At 42.4% G+C, this 15,344-nt stretch overlaps 1 protein-coding gene across 1 annotated transcript in view; it reads left to right on the forward strand.

Annotated features, from left to right (window-relative positions):
* LUZP2 (leucine zipper protein 2) overlaps positions 1 to 15,344 on the forward strand; it is a gene marked incomplete at both ends in the record, with an annotated part of 417,062 nt that overhangs the window by 219,910 nt on the left and 181,808 nt on the right. The window contains one exon of the mRNA XM_081314356.1: positions 9,895 to 10,012. Coding sequence (XP_081170482.1) covers positions 9,895 to 10,012 — 118 coding nt within the window. The remainder of the gene's footprint in view (positions 1 to 9,894; positions 10,013 to 15,344) is intronic.

Genomic DNA, 15,344 nt, shown 5'->3' on the forward strand with positions numbered 1-15,344 from the left:
CAGGGCTAGATGAATCAAAAGTTGGAATTAAGATTGCTGGAAGAAATATCAACAACCTAAAATATGCAGATGATACCACTCTAATGGCAGAAAGTGAAGAAGAACTAAAGAGCCTCTTGTTGCAGGTGAAGAAGGAGAGTGCAAAACGTGGGTTGAAACTTAACATTAAGAAAACCAAGATCATGGCATCTGGCCCTCTCAATTCCTGGCAAATGGATGGGAAAGAAATGGAGGTAGTGACAGATTTTATTTTCCTGGGCTCCAAGATCACTGCAGATGGGGACTGTAGCCAAGAAATTAAAAGACGCTTGCTCCTGGGGAGGAAAGCCATGGCAAATCTAGACAGCACACTAAAAAGCAGAGACATCACCCTGCCAACAAAAGTGTGTATAGTCAAGGCTATGGTCTTCCCAGTTGCAATGTATGGCAGTGAAAGCTGGACCATAAGAAAGGCCGAGTGCCAAAGAATTGAAACCTTTGAACTATGGTGCTGGAGAAGACTCCTGCGAGTCCCTTGGACTGCAAGGCGATCAAACCGGTCAGTCCTAGAGGAGATCAACCCTGACTGCTCTTTAGAAGTCCAGATCCTGAAGCTAAAACTCAAATACTTTGTCCACCTAATGAGAAGGAAGGACTCACTGGAGAAGAGCCTAATGCTGGGAAAGATTGAGGGCAAGAGAAGAAGGGGACGACAGAGAATGAGTTGCCTGGATGGAGTCTCTTGCTCATATCACTTGATACTAGCCTTAGTAGCAGATTGTTTCTGGCTCCATAAGCCATTTTCTCAGTCCCCAAAAGCTTTCTGAAATAGCCAGGTGTGTGTCTTTTGATTGGGATTTTAATAAGTTTGATCCGGCCAAGTCCTCTTTCATATCAAGTCTCAAACTCCCATATTTCATGTTCATCATCAGATCATCTCATCAATATTATCTTCTGCCCCTGTTCCATCCCCTAAATCATTTTTTTTATCAATTAAGACTTTCACATAATGTTCTTCATTAATATATATAATATCAGAAGGTGAGAGAGGAGCCCTTGCAGGGACAGGCCGAGAAGTTTAGTCATCATCTGACGGAGAAAATTGCTCAGATCCGGGCCGGTTTGGACTCTAACTGGGCAGAGTCTGACATGGAGGAATTGGACGGTCTTGAGCATGTTATCTGGACTGAGTTCGATCCTGTTTCCCCTGATGATGTGGACAGGATTATGGGGAGGCTGAGTTCCACCACCTGTTTATTGGACCCGTGCCCCTCTTGGCTAATTTATGCGGCTCGAGAGGAGACACGAAGCTGGTTCCAGGCAGTAATATCTGCCTCTTTGAGTGAGGGTGTCTTCCCCGCCGCTTTGAAGGAGGCGGTGGTGAGGCCCCTTCTCAAGAAGCCTGCCCTGGACCCAGCGATTTTAAACAACTATCGTCCTGTCTCCAACCTTCGCTTCCTGGCAAAGGTTGTTGAGAGTGTGGTGGCACATCAGCTTCCTCTGTTCCTGGAGGAAACTGATTATCTGGACCCATACCAATCGGGTTTCAGGCCCGGGTACAGCACGGAGACGGCATTGGTCGCGCTGGTGAATGATCTCTGGTGGGCTCGGGACAGGGGTTGCTCCTCTGTCCTAGTTCTATTAGATCTCTCAGCGGCTTTTGATACCATCGACCATGGTATCCTATTGCGGTGTCTCAGGGAGTTGGGAGTGGGAGGCACTGTTTTGCAGTGGTTCTCCTCCTTTCTCCTGGGCCGCTCACAATCAGTGTTGATGGGAGGGCAGAGGTCTGCCCCGAGGCCTCTTGTTTGTGGAGTTCCTCAGGGGTCAGTTCTCTCTCCCCTCCTGTTCAACATCTACATGAAGCCGCTGGGTGAGATCATTCATGGTTTTGGGGTGGGGTATCATCAGTACGCTGATGATACCCAACTTTTTTTCTCCACCCCGAACCAACCCAGTGATGCCCTCGCCATGATGTCCTGTTGCCTGGAGGCGGTCCAGGTCTGGATGGGGAGAAACAGGCTTTGTCTCAATCCCGCCAAGACTGAGTGGCTGTGCATACCGGCATCTCGGACTAACCAGTCCATTCCATCTTTAATGATGGGGGGTGAGGTGTTACCCCCCGTCGATAGGGCTCGCAACTTGGGCATCCTCCTGGATTCGTGGCTCAGTTTTGAAGATCATATAGGAGCCGTGACCATGGGGGCCTTTGCCCAGGTTCACCTGGTATGCCAGTTGCGGCCCTACCTGGACCGAGATGCCCTGCGCACAGTCACTCATGTGCTCGTGACCTCCCGATTGGACTACTGCAACGCTCTCTACATGGGGCTGCCCTTGAGGACCACTCAGAGGCTTCAACTGGTGCAGAATGCAGCCTCACGGGTTGTGATGGGGGTTTCCCAATACTCCCATGTAACACCTCTACTCCGCAAGCTGCATTGGCATCCGGTTGCCCTCTGGGTGAGATTCAAGGTGCTGGTGATGACCTATAAAGCCCTAAATGGCTTGGGTCCAGGATATTTGAGGGAACACCTGCTGCCGGCATCAAGCTCCCTTCGTCCTGTGCGCTCCCACAGGGAGGGTCTCCTCAGGGTACCACCGGTAAAAGATTGCCGGTGGACAATACCCAGGGGGAGGGCCTTCTCTGTGGGTGCGCTGGCCCTTTGGAACCAGCTGCCTATAGAGCTTAGGACTGCCCCTGACCTTCGCTCATTCCACCGGGACCTGAAGACCTGGCTCTTCGAGCTTTCTGGCCTAGATTGAGAGTATTAACTGGGGTTTTAATTGTATTTTTAATTGTAATCGGGTTATATTTCAAGGTTAGTGTAATTATTTTAATTGTTTTTAATTTTTGTAACTTGTTGCATTGTTTTAAAAAACCTTGTGATCTGCCCTGAGTCCTATGGGAGAAGGGCGGTATATAAGTTTAATAAAATAAATAAATAAATATAAAATGGTTATATTAGACTTTAGCCTTTGTCGTTGGCAGTGCAATGCTGGATTCCCTTTTAATTATAAGGAATATATTGGTCAATTTGGGAGCAGTTGGCTAATATATCACACATGAATTCCTCTTAATCATTATTGTAGTATAAAATCTACACTACTCAGCTAACTGTACAGTCAAATTTTACTTGTTCATAGGAAAGTATACTGAACACATAAAGGTAAAGGTAAAGGTAAAGGTAAAGGTAAAGGTTTCCCTGCACATGCGTGCTAGTCATTTCCAACTCTAGGGGCCGGTGCTCATCTCCATTTCAAAGCCAAAGAGCCAGCACTTGTCCAAGGACGTCTCCGTGGTCATGTGGCTGGCATGACTAGACACCAAAGGCGCACAGAATGCTGTTACCTTCCCACCGTAGTGGTCCCTATTTTTCTACTTGCATTTTTATTTTCAAACTGCTAGGTTGGCAGAAGCTGGGACAAGTAACAGGTGCCCACTCTGTTACGCAGCACTTGGGATTTGACCCGCCAAACTGCCGACCTTCTGATCGACAAGTTCAGCATCATAACCCACTGAGCCACTGAACATATTGATATCTAAAGGGATGTGAGAGGACAATTATAATCAATGTGATATGAACATATGTAATTAGCTTATATTAGATCTGTTCCTTCTTCCAATATGCTATTCACTCCTCTATTTCACACATGGGAATAAGATTGGTGATTTCCCCCCCCCCTTCCTTCAGCTTTTCAACCACATAGCAAAATCTTAAAGCTAGAACCTTCTATATTTGTTGCATCTACCATCTCAGATAGTCTCTTTCTCTGGAAGCTGATTTTAGAACAATAAGTTACATTTCAAAAAATGTAGAAAATGTTGTACTAATGAATGTTGGCATGCCTCTTGACCTTGTCCCATAAAAAAACCTACAGTTCTTAAGATCACACAGTGATTCATGTCTGCAGCACTGGAAACATGAGGAATAATGCTATTAAAAGCACAAATAAAGACAATGTTTGACTGTCTTGTCATTTCAGGTAGAAAGAAAACAAAGTAGAATTGTTCTGAATTTTGATCAGGGTTCATTTTGGTTTCAAACATATATCAAGAGCATAAAGTAGCATTTGGTACATTGTCCTTCCAAGATACCAAAGGTCTTTTCAATAACATATATTTCTGTAGTCGTGTGTGTTGGGACTCTAAATCATCTTTTAATTTGCAAGCCCTCATTTCATTTGCCATCATTTTACTATTTGTTTTGAAGATGCAGCTTCAGAAAAGTTGACTTTTTGCATGTTTTATTCAATTAACTACTAAAATAAAAGGGGAAAAAATGTTTTGTTCCTTAGTTTCTACAAATCAAAGACTGACATTCTTAAGAGTTTCCTTACCAGAGTATTTTCTACATATGAATAGAATGCTTCTCTATTACTTTTTCCTCATCATGAGGGTAGAAAGTTCAGGTACAGGGTTATCTTTCTTCTTTAATAAATTTTACTTATCCTCTTTTTTTTGGTTGGGGGTAGGACTTTACACTTCTGTCCAGGAATATATGCAACATTTTGAATTTTAATTATTTCAAATTCAAAATATCTCATCTGAGATCCAAATTGTCCCATTTTGAGTGGTAAACAGTTGTTCTGAGCATCAAACAAGCTGTTCTGAGAAATAATGGGTAATACTCCAAGCCAAGGACTAGAGATTCTCTATCTCAAATGGAGCTATTTCAACCTCACAGTGTTCCTGAGATCAGAGTGTTTCAAATTTGAAAGAGACAGAGACAGATGTTGCCACTGTTGGCTATTTTGGTTTGTTGATACACATGTGCTTTGCTAGATACAGGTTCCAGTGAATTAACTAGAAGATTCAAATTTGGGTTAGCTTAATATTTTAGCTTCAATTTTCATTTCCCCAATCCACACAATCAGCAGTTCATATGTATTCTTTTCTATTCATTGGATGATATGAACCATGAAACTTATATCAGAATAAATGCCTTCCTCTTTTATGTGCCACAAATAGTTTGATTATCATTTCATTTCCTAAGAACCTTCTAGGCTTGTTCAAATATTTATTGTATTCCTTGCTTCTTAGTGGTCACTTCATCACAATGTTTTCCAAAGCCCATAATTAGGGAACATATTCTGTACTGGGAGAGAGTCCACAGAATCCACAAGATTGTGATCTTTGAAAGTGTTTCCAAATTTTGCTGCTTAGAACAAATTCTAGACTACCCATTGTGCACCTCTGAAATCCTGAGAATATTTCACAAAATTGCCATAAACTATCTCTGTAGGTCAGGGTGCATATGATTGGAGAGAGGAATGGGGTTAGAAAACAGCAGCTGTGACCACAATTTTGAATATATATTTTTTTTACCACCACCACCTCTTGTATACGGTCCTGTATCTATGAGTAACCTGAAGCTCTCAGATTAATTTCAATAGTTCTTGACTTGATTTCAAAACTTGTTTTGCAAATGTTCTAGTTAAGAAGTACCAGTTAAGAAATCACTGTTTAGGTAAGAAATCTCTGTCTCTTTCCTAATCTGTTGTTTGAAAGAGAAAAAGGATGATACTGGCCTTTGTGTCTGGCCTTCTCCTGCTGTAGCCCACTATCATTTATTACAACACATTGTAACTGTAGGCATGCACTGCTTAATACAAATAGGACTTTTCTACTTCTAGTGCAATTGAACATGGCATGCTAAGATCAATAACATGGTTAAGTAATCCATGAGAGCTGAGCTGATCTCTTTGAAGAATCTCTGATAAGCTTTCAGATAAGTTCCATGGACAGTATGAGAAAAAAAGACATATCACAGAAGCAGAAAACTACTGAAATCCATTGAAAACACACACACACACACACACACACACACACACACACACACACACACACACACACATACAAACACTAAAATTACTGATAGATGCAGGCAAAGGTTTTTAACAGTAGTGCTGTATGGGTGCTTATACCAAGAAACATGTAAAAAGTGCAAAAAGAAAAGTTCAGAAAGATCTTGTTGTGTTTACTGAAACTGAGACAATCATTTATAAACATTTTTTATGGGTCACATGCTAGGAAAATGGCCTGGAGTCTCACAGCATCAATGATTTTAATGGTTTATTACTGATGCTCTCTGAGGCATAAACAAGAACTAGTGTTGTGATGGATACAGCCAGCTGTGAAGTTTTGCTCTAGAAAAATCATATCCCTTTCTGGTGGCTGTTTAATGTTTACCAATGAACACCATTTTTTTAAAAAAATGTGGTAGTTATCTTGTTGCTTTTATGCTAGCTGAAGGATTCAGTATTATTTTAGCTACATTTATCTGAAGATAGAGATGAAATAATGAAATGAAATGAAATAAGTTTTGTGGAAAGCTACAAAGGATGTTTTGCATCAACAAAACTCAGGAAGAATCATTCCAAAGCAAATGTTTGAATAAGAGTAGGAATTCCTATGTTGAATCAGAGTTCTCTGAAAATCTTTGTAGAAATTTGAAATGAATCCTATATCCGGTAGCTTTTCTGCTACTGCTAAGCTTGCTAAAGACAATGCACAATATTATAACTCTGCTGACATATAGTGAGAGTGCACAAGGAAAATATTGAATGATGGGATGGCCTTTATTATTGATAAGTATCTGGTCAATTTTATCATCTTATGAAATGCTTTGTCTCCAGAAGTTTGGAATGGGGTGTGTAGGGGGGATGTTAGTGCTAACAGTGCTTTGAGCTTCATTCACTCTCTCAGCCCTCAGTTTCCTTATTATGTAGACCACATAAGCCTTAGCTTTATTATCTCTTTTGTAAAGGGAATGTTATGCTTTATGCAGCAGTATCTAGTGTGCACATGTATGTGTGAATGTGAGAGAGAAAATAGGCAAGATGGCCCTTTTTGCTATCTTGACATTTTGATATATATATATATATATATATATATATATATATATATATATATATATATATATATATATATATATATATATATATATATATGTGTGTGTGTGTGTATGTATGTATGTATGTATGTATGTATGTGTATATATATATATATATATATATATATATATATATATATATATATATATATATATATATATATATATATATATATATATATATATATATATATATATATATATATATATATATATACACACCATAGGCACTGCTGCTTCCATATTCTACAAATACAATTGATAACTCAGTTTAAATCAGCGCTCAGCACTCTGAATGTTGTCCAGATGAGCTGTTGGGTCAAACTCTACTTCTCTATTCTTCATAACTTGGGCAGACTTAAGTCTTCTAACCAGTGCTTTTTTTGTAAAAGAAAAAGGGGCCGGAACTCACACATGTCATACAACCCGCCTTGCCTACCCTTCAAGGTTCCATCCAAAAAAGGTGCCGGAACTCCGTTCTGAGCGTTCTATGAGAAAAAAAGCCCTGCTTCTAACTATGAGTGGATGGCTACTATGCTAACAATCACAAGCACTGGTTTAAATGTTTACAGCAAAAATAGAGGATGGCAAGGCTACAAATGCCAATTCTTCTCTGGTGGTCTCTTTCTCTGAAGTATGACATAATATCTTCCTCTGCAAAACTGATTCTACTTTTTGGGCTAATTAACAAACACAGAATATTACTGTCTGTCCAAAACCTGATTAAATCATGTAAATGATAAAGAAATCCCTTTACAGGAGAGCCCAAGCTTACCAATCAGCCAGGTTTCCTGGAATCTATGGGACCCTAGTGAACAGAAACAACAAAGCTATAATATGCCACAAGGGCAAAGTCAACAATTGTTTTTTTTTCCAACTCCTTGTTTCAGTGATCTGTTAAGGTTGACACCCTGCTAAAATTTGTGATAAGGACATCCTGCTCATAAGAAATCAAACTTCCCAACCATTTATACCAATCCTGCTTGACACGGTAGAAAGGGCAGTGATATAGCAGAAAAATAGCAAACCACACCACCCTACAAGAACATATCAATTGTTATTTTTCATCATTTCCCAAATCCCAGGAAAGCAAACAAAAAAAGAAACATTTTTGCTATCTCTTTGCAGAATGACTATACTAAAAAAAATATTGTAGAAAAAACCCTTTGAAAATATTCAGTGGAAACTTGGCATTGACCTTGACAATAAACTTCTCTTAAAATTTATTCTCCCTGTGATTTTCACCTTGTGCTGCAAAAAAATGAAACAGCTGCATATGTATAAAAAATTTTTTAACTCCAATCTTGTAGTGATTCAGATTAGATCAATTTACTCTTGATTTTTGAATCATAAATTCACACTGACTCATGCTTCCTTGAAACTCAAATTGGAATTGAACCACAATTGATTTATACTACCCCCAATATATAGCTTCCACTTGAATAACCAGATCAGAACTCTGATCATATTCTAACAAGAATCCTTAAAATAGTAAATTTATTAAGGAATCAAAAGGAACTCTGGTTATTTCTATGGTGCAATAAAGGCTGACTTCTGAGCCAGAGTTTAGACCTGGGAAGTGACAGATGATAGGACACTGAGCAAAAGACCTGATTTCAGCACCTGATTCAACATGGCTTATCTGAGGCACAAGAGATCTAACATTACTTCCAACATTTTGCTCCGCCCCTCCTTCCTGGACATTAGGGTGTTTCCAGGAATATACATGGCCGCAGATTATCATTATGTTACTTGTGTGTACCCCTTTTCTATAACATACAGTAGTTGTTCTTATTGTCAAAGAAATATATTTAGCAGTAAACACTGTTTTATTCCTGTGGCTACTATAGTGCTTTATACAAGTTTAAAATATTAATGTTGTACATGCAACTCTTATTAGTGTTGGTGAATTGCTTGTCTGTTTTGTTATAATGTAAGTATAACAAACCAGCAGTTGTAAAACCATGGAATAATGCAAGAACAGGTTTCTTATATTTTTACAAGTGAAGTAAGCTTTGTGCCCATTTAAGGGAGGTAGGAGTGTGACAAGATTGAAATTACCTGGTCACATCATTAACTAACTATATTAATTCATGAATAAGCAACTTTAAATTGGAGGTAATAAGTTCTTTTTTCTTGTCACTAGTTCAGAATTATTGTCTGCTTCAGCTCTGATGACAGAAAGACTAATATATTGCCTTTCCAGATTACATCAGCATGGAAGGTTTTCTCTACTTTATGGTTACTTCATATTTTATCACTGATGCTTTGGAATCCACAAAAGAGTACATTGTTTGAAATTTATTTATTTCTTATAATTGCAGTAATATCATTCAATTAAATTCAGAGGAAATAGCTTTCAATTTTGTAGCACAAAAGCTATTTTAGCAATCTATTTCCCCTTTGTGTTGGCTTTCCCCCCTCAAACTATTAAATCATCATCATCATCATCATCATCATCATCATCATCATCATCATCATCTCTATTTTTCTCTTCTGCATGTGGATATTGACTCCAGACTCAGAACTGAATTGTGTTGATTTTCCTCACTTTGGATGTATCTTTACTATTGACTTTTTTGTAGAGAAAAAGGATAGGCTTCGGGAATGTGTATATATAAAGCAACAAAAGAGTAGTAATATTGAATGACAAAGAGTACATAAGATAGCTGAGCTAAATACTTTTCCCAATGTTTATTTTTCTTCATTTCTTTATTTTCAATATTAAAGTCACCCCAAAAGGTAACATTTGTCAAATTTAAAATATCGTCTCACAGATGCTGGTTAGAATAACAGATTTTTTTATGAAAAGCCTAACAGATAATAAGACTGCTACTATCCAAATACCTGAGGATTTGGCTGTTGATATTTAGATCATGGACTAAAAATAACAAATAATCCTCTTTTTGGTCAGTAAAGGAACTGGATACTGCTGTAATCAAACCAAGGTATAATTCCAGTTCTATTTGTGCTGCTTCAGTTATTTTGAGACAATCTCACCACTGTTTTTTTAATGTGTTAGACAGGGCTATGAAGAGCTGGAAAGACAACTTAAAGAAGTCTTTAAGGAAAGAAGCAACATACTTCGCCAGCTGTCAAAGACATCCAAAGAGCTTGAGGGAATTAAAGTAAACCTTCAGGTTAGCATTTATGCCTTTCCTCCTCCTCTTCTATAGCTGTAAAATGCATTTGACATTAGCTCTGCAACATTATTTATTCAGATCACATGAGGGTGAAATGTGGACATGGGATGTAGACAAAGATACAATTGCTTTTCCTGACTTTTCTCTTCATTGTGGGGTTCTTCTGAAGAGTCCGTAGAAATGCCTATATGATCTGTAATTCTGCCTTCTTGGATGGATTTATGACATGAAAACTTTTCTGATCATATTCAAGCAAGCATGACTTACTTACCACCTTCAGACCCCTTTCCACAAAGACAGAGGAGAAACTAATTTTGAATGCGAGCTTGCCTATTCATTCATATCAGCTCCCTTTTTTAACCCTTCTGTAGAATTATATAATCTTTTAAAGTGAATATCAATATAATAGTGGAAGGTGTCAAGATTTAGAAGGCAAAATAACTTTCATCCTTCTGTTTTCTTTCCTAATTATTATTCCTTTCTGATGACCATCAGCATTTTTTTTAAACTCGTAAATGTGGTATGCTCAATTCCCAGTTCTTCCAACCAATTAGACTTCTGGCAGGGAATAAATCATTTGGAGAAAACTTATCTGGCTCTTCCTCCATTTGTGATTCAACGATGAATGAAAGTTGTTGTGTATTCACATATATTGTTATACATTCACATAGAGGTTAATAGAGATTAACAGGGCTGAGGTAGAAGCTGCGGCAGCTTTTGACAGCTGTCAAAAGCTGCCGGACAGAACTACGCAGGCGCCAACCGACTGAAAGTTCTACACGCGCTACCGCTGACAGCTCAGAGCTGTCAAAATCAGCCGGCTCCAATTGGCAGGAACGAACGGCGCGGGAACCCGGCTCAGCCCTGATTGGCTAACCTATGACAGCTGCCAGTATAAATAGATGTCATGTTCTTCTGTTGTTTGCCTGGTTCGGAATAAAAGTTAAATCGTTCAACTTGCTGTCTCGCCTGCTTCTTGAACAAAGCACTGGCGACGAAGGTGGGATGACTGCTTGCCTAAGCTGAAGTCACTACCTAAGGGGAGAAGAGATTTTTTCCCTTAGCCGAGCTGGTCACTCGCTGAAGTCACTCGGAAGCCGAACTTCCGTACAACGCAAGCAGCTGCACCCACTGCTACAGACAGCATGACGAACCATGGCCACATTCGAGAGTTCAACACTCGCCACCCAGAAGGCTGGGAATCTCATCTGGGCCAGGTAGAAGGATACCTGGTGGTAAAGAAGATTACGGATGACCGGGCCAAGGCAGCAGCCCTCCTCTGGCTCAGCGGGCCCGCTGTTTATGATGCCGCTGTGGGAATCTTCACTCCTGAACCGATCGCCACAATCTCCTACGCCGATCTTACCGAGGGGCTGAGTAGATACTTCATGCCCATCAAGTCAGAGCTCTTCTGGAGGGTAAATTTCGCCCGAAAACTACAGCTTCCTGACGAGCCAGCAAATGACTTCATAACCCGGGTCAGACACGCCGCACGGCGGTGTCGGTTCCCGGACTTAGAAGACCGAATCCGGGACCAAATCGTCATAGGGCTCAAAGACGAGTGGCTGAGGAAGAAGCTGATCGCCAAGCCAGAAATGACAATGACCGATGTGGCGAGGGAAGTCATTGCATACGAGGACAGCCACGGGGACAACCGACGTTCACCTGACAGCGGGCCCAGTGGGTCCGTGCACCAGGAGGACGGCGGGTTCAGCGGTCCCGAGGATGACGACGGCTCCATAGACATCGATGCGGTACAGCGGCGGTTCGAAAAATTCAGGCTGCAACGCAACTACAGGGGGGGGCCTGCCAACAATCAGAAAGGCGCTAACTTCCAGTCAAACAGGGCCAAGTGTGCCAGCTGCGGCGGAAGCCACCCAAGAGCAACGTGCCGGTTCCACGGTGCCAAATGCCACGGGTGCGGAAAGACAGGTCACCTCAAAGCCGTGTGCCGCAGCCGGAGCCGAGAAAATCTGCATGAACTGGAGGTGACGCCCGCAAATGCCACGGGTGCGGAAAGACAGGTCACCTCAAAGCCGTGTGCCGCAGCCGGAGCCGAGAAAATCTGCATGAACTGGAGGTGACGCCCGCAGGTATGAACCAACACACACCCAGGGCCAGGCACAATTCCAAACCCCTAGTGCTAAATGTGAGGGGAAGGGCGGGAAAATACACAGTCCACAGCACTCTTAAGCCCAAAGTCAAGGTGGACGTTCGGATTCATGGAATTCCCTGTGAGATGGAAGTGGACTCTGGGTCCTCTGTCTCACTCATTTCGTGGCAAACTTACAGGGACATTTGTAACCACAGTAGAAAACGGCCCGCCCTTCGACCCACCAAACTCCGCCTAGCTGATTTTCAGAAAACGCCCATTAAACTCCGGGGAAAGGCTTCCGTCCCCGTGGAGTTCAAACAATTTAAAGGATCCCTCCCTATACTAGTGACCCTGGAAAACAGAATCAGCCTGCTAGGACTAGACTGGTTTGAGGCGCTAGGAATAGCATTGACAGGTGTCAACGCCATTCAGCTGTCAAACTTAGAATCCGTCTGCCTTCAATTCGCGGACGTTTTTGACAGCTCGCTAGGGAAGTACACAGGACCGCCTGTATCACTAAAACTAAACCCTAATGTAATGCCTGTCAGAATCAAGGCAAGAAGAGTTCCCTTCGCCTTGAGAGAAAAAATAGAAGTGGAACTAGACCGATTAACTAACTTAGGAGTCCTCGAACCTGTAGAAGGGGCAGAGTGGGAGACACCCATAGTGACCCCAATTAAGCCAAATGGCCAAATAAGATTATGTGCCGATTATAAGGCGACACTCAACCGTGCATTAAATGCCCATGCCTACCCGGTCCCGGCTGTCAAAGACATCCTCGCGGCCATTAAGTCAGGTGCCATTTTTGCCAAGTTAGACTTGGCGCAGGCGTATTTACAGCTGCCTGTCACCCCTGACACCGCCTTAGCTCAAACAATCGTCACCCATAAGGGAGCATTTAAAATTAACCGCCTTCAATTCGGCATCGCTACAGCCCCGGGGATCTTCCAAGAAATCATGGAAAAAACACTTAAAGGGATCCCCGGGGTCTGTCCATATTTCGACGACGTCCTAATTGCAGGGGAAATAGAAAAAGATTTAGCTGACAAATTAACAAAGGTGCTCCTTAGATTCAGGGAGGCTGGCCTCAAATTAAAACGGGACAAATGCTCCATCGGGGTGCCATCAACAGAGTTTTTAGGATTTAAAATTGATGCTAAAGGAATTCACCCCACTGAAACAAAAATTAAAGCCATTAAAACAGCACCAACCCCAAAAAATAAACAGGAACTACAAGCCTTCCTAGGGTTAGTTAACTTTTATCATACCTTCCTGCCGCATAAAGCCTCCATCGCTGAACCCCTACACAGGCTATTAGATAAAGGCAAACCCTGGAACTGGTCATCTGAGCATGATAAAAGTTTTAATCTACTAAAAAACTTACTCACTAGCAACGCAACGGTAGCCCTGTTCAACGAACAGCTGCCCTTATGTCTGGCTTGTGATGCCTCCCCCTACGGCATCAGAGCAGTCCTAAGCCACTTAACTAGGGAAGGAACGCAAACCCCTGTAGCGTTCTATTCCAGAACGCTGTCAAAACCTGAGCGTAACTACGCTCAGATTGATAAGGAGGCTTTAGCTATTGTGGCTGGCGTTAAAAAATTTCATGACTACTTATACGGCCGACCCTTCACCATTTTTACGGACCATAAGCCCCTATTAGGACTCTTTACAGTAAACAAATTAACGCCACAAATATTATCTCCCCGCATCCTGAGATGGTCTACCTTTTTGTCAGCTTATTCATACAACTTAGAATACAAGCCAGGGAAATCCATGGGCCATGCTGACGGTCTTAGCAGACTGCCCCAACCGATAATCGACCCAGACCCAGCACCAGCTGGGAAGATTTTGGCTATCTCAGACCTGCCTGAATGCCCATTATCTGTTAAAAACATCTCTGCAGCCACTGCTGCAGACAAGATATTATTATTTATTTATTTATTTATTTATTTAATTTATATACCGCCCTTCTCTCAAGAGACTCAGGGCGGTGAACAGGGCAATACATAAAAATTAGATACAAAAGTTAAAATTAGATTATTAAAACATAATTAAACAATGCCCAGAGATAATACAAATTTAAAATTGAAGTCGTTAATAAAATCCCACCCCGTCCCATCAGGCCAGGCCAGCTTGTTTAAAGAGATAGGTTTTAAGGTCGCGCCGGAAGGAGCGGAGATCGGGCGCCATCCGGAGCTCAACCGGAAGATGGTTCCATAAATCCGGTGCACCCACAGAGAACGCTCTCCCCCTGGGGGCCACCAGTCGGCATTCTTTGACCGGCGGCACCCTGAGGAGGCCCTCTCTGTGGGAGCGTACTGGGCGGAGGGAAGTTGACGCCGGCTGCAGGTGCTCCCCAAGGTATTCTGGACCCATGCCATGGAGGGCTTTGTAGGTCATTACCAACACCTTGAACCTCACCCGGAAGACAACTGGTAACCAATGCAGCTCGCGGAGCAGAGGTGTAACACGGGAGTATCGGGAGACTCCCAGTACAACTCTCGCGGCTGCATTCTGTACCAGTTGGAGCCTCCGAGTGGTCTTCAAGGGTAGCCCCATGTAGAGAGTGTTGCAGTAATCAAGACGAGAGGTCACGAGCGCATGAGTGACCGTGCGCAAGGCATCCCGGTCTAGATAGGGCCGCAACTGGCGCACCAGGCGAACCTGGGCGAACGCCCCCCTAGTCACAGCTACAATATGATCTTCTAAGGAGAGTTGTGAGTCTAGGAGGACTCCCAAGTTGCGAGCCCTATCTACAGGAGATAAAGACTCACCCCCCATAATGAGGGGTGGGATATCCTGAATATCCCGAGATGCCGGTACGCACAGCCACTCTGTCTTGTCAGGGTTGAGACGAAGCCTGTTCCTCCCCATCCAGACCCGGACCGCCTCCAGGCACCGGGACATCACGTCGAGGGCATCACTGGGGTGGTTTGGGGTCGAAATGAAAAGTTGGGCATACTGATGATACCCAACTCCAATTCCTTTAAAGCAAAAGGAATTATCCACCCATCAGGGGTGTTTATTATGGGGCAGCAGGGTAATCATACCTGACAAACACAGACTCAAGGTGTTAGAGAGCCTCCATGAAAGTCACCCTGGGGCCGTCAAAATGAAGGCTCTGGCCAGGAGCTATGTCTGGTGGCCAGGATTAGACAAGCAAATTGAAACGTATGTAGCCGGCTGCTATTCCTGCCAAGTTGTCAAGAGCCGCTCAGCCCCAGGCTCCCA

The sequence above is a fragment of the Vipera berus genome, assembly GCF_964194415.1.
Source record: "Vipera berus genome assembly, chromosome: 1".
NCBI classification, from domain to species: Eukaryota; Metazoa; Chordata; class Lepidosauria; order Squamata; family Viperidae; genus Vipera; species Vipera berus.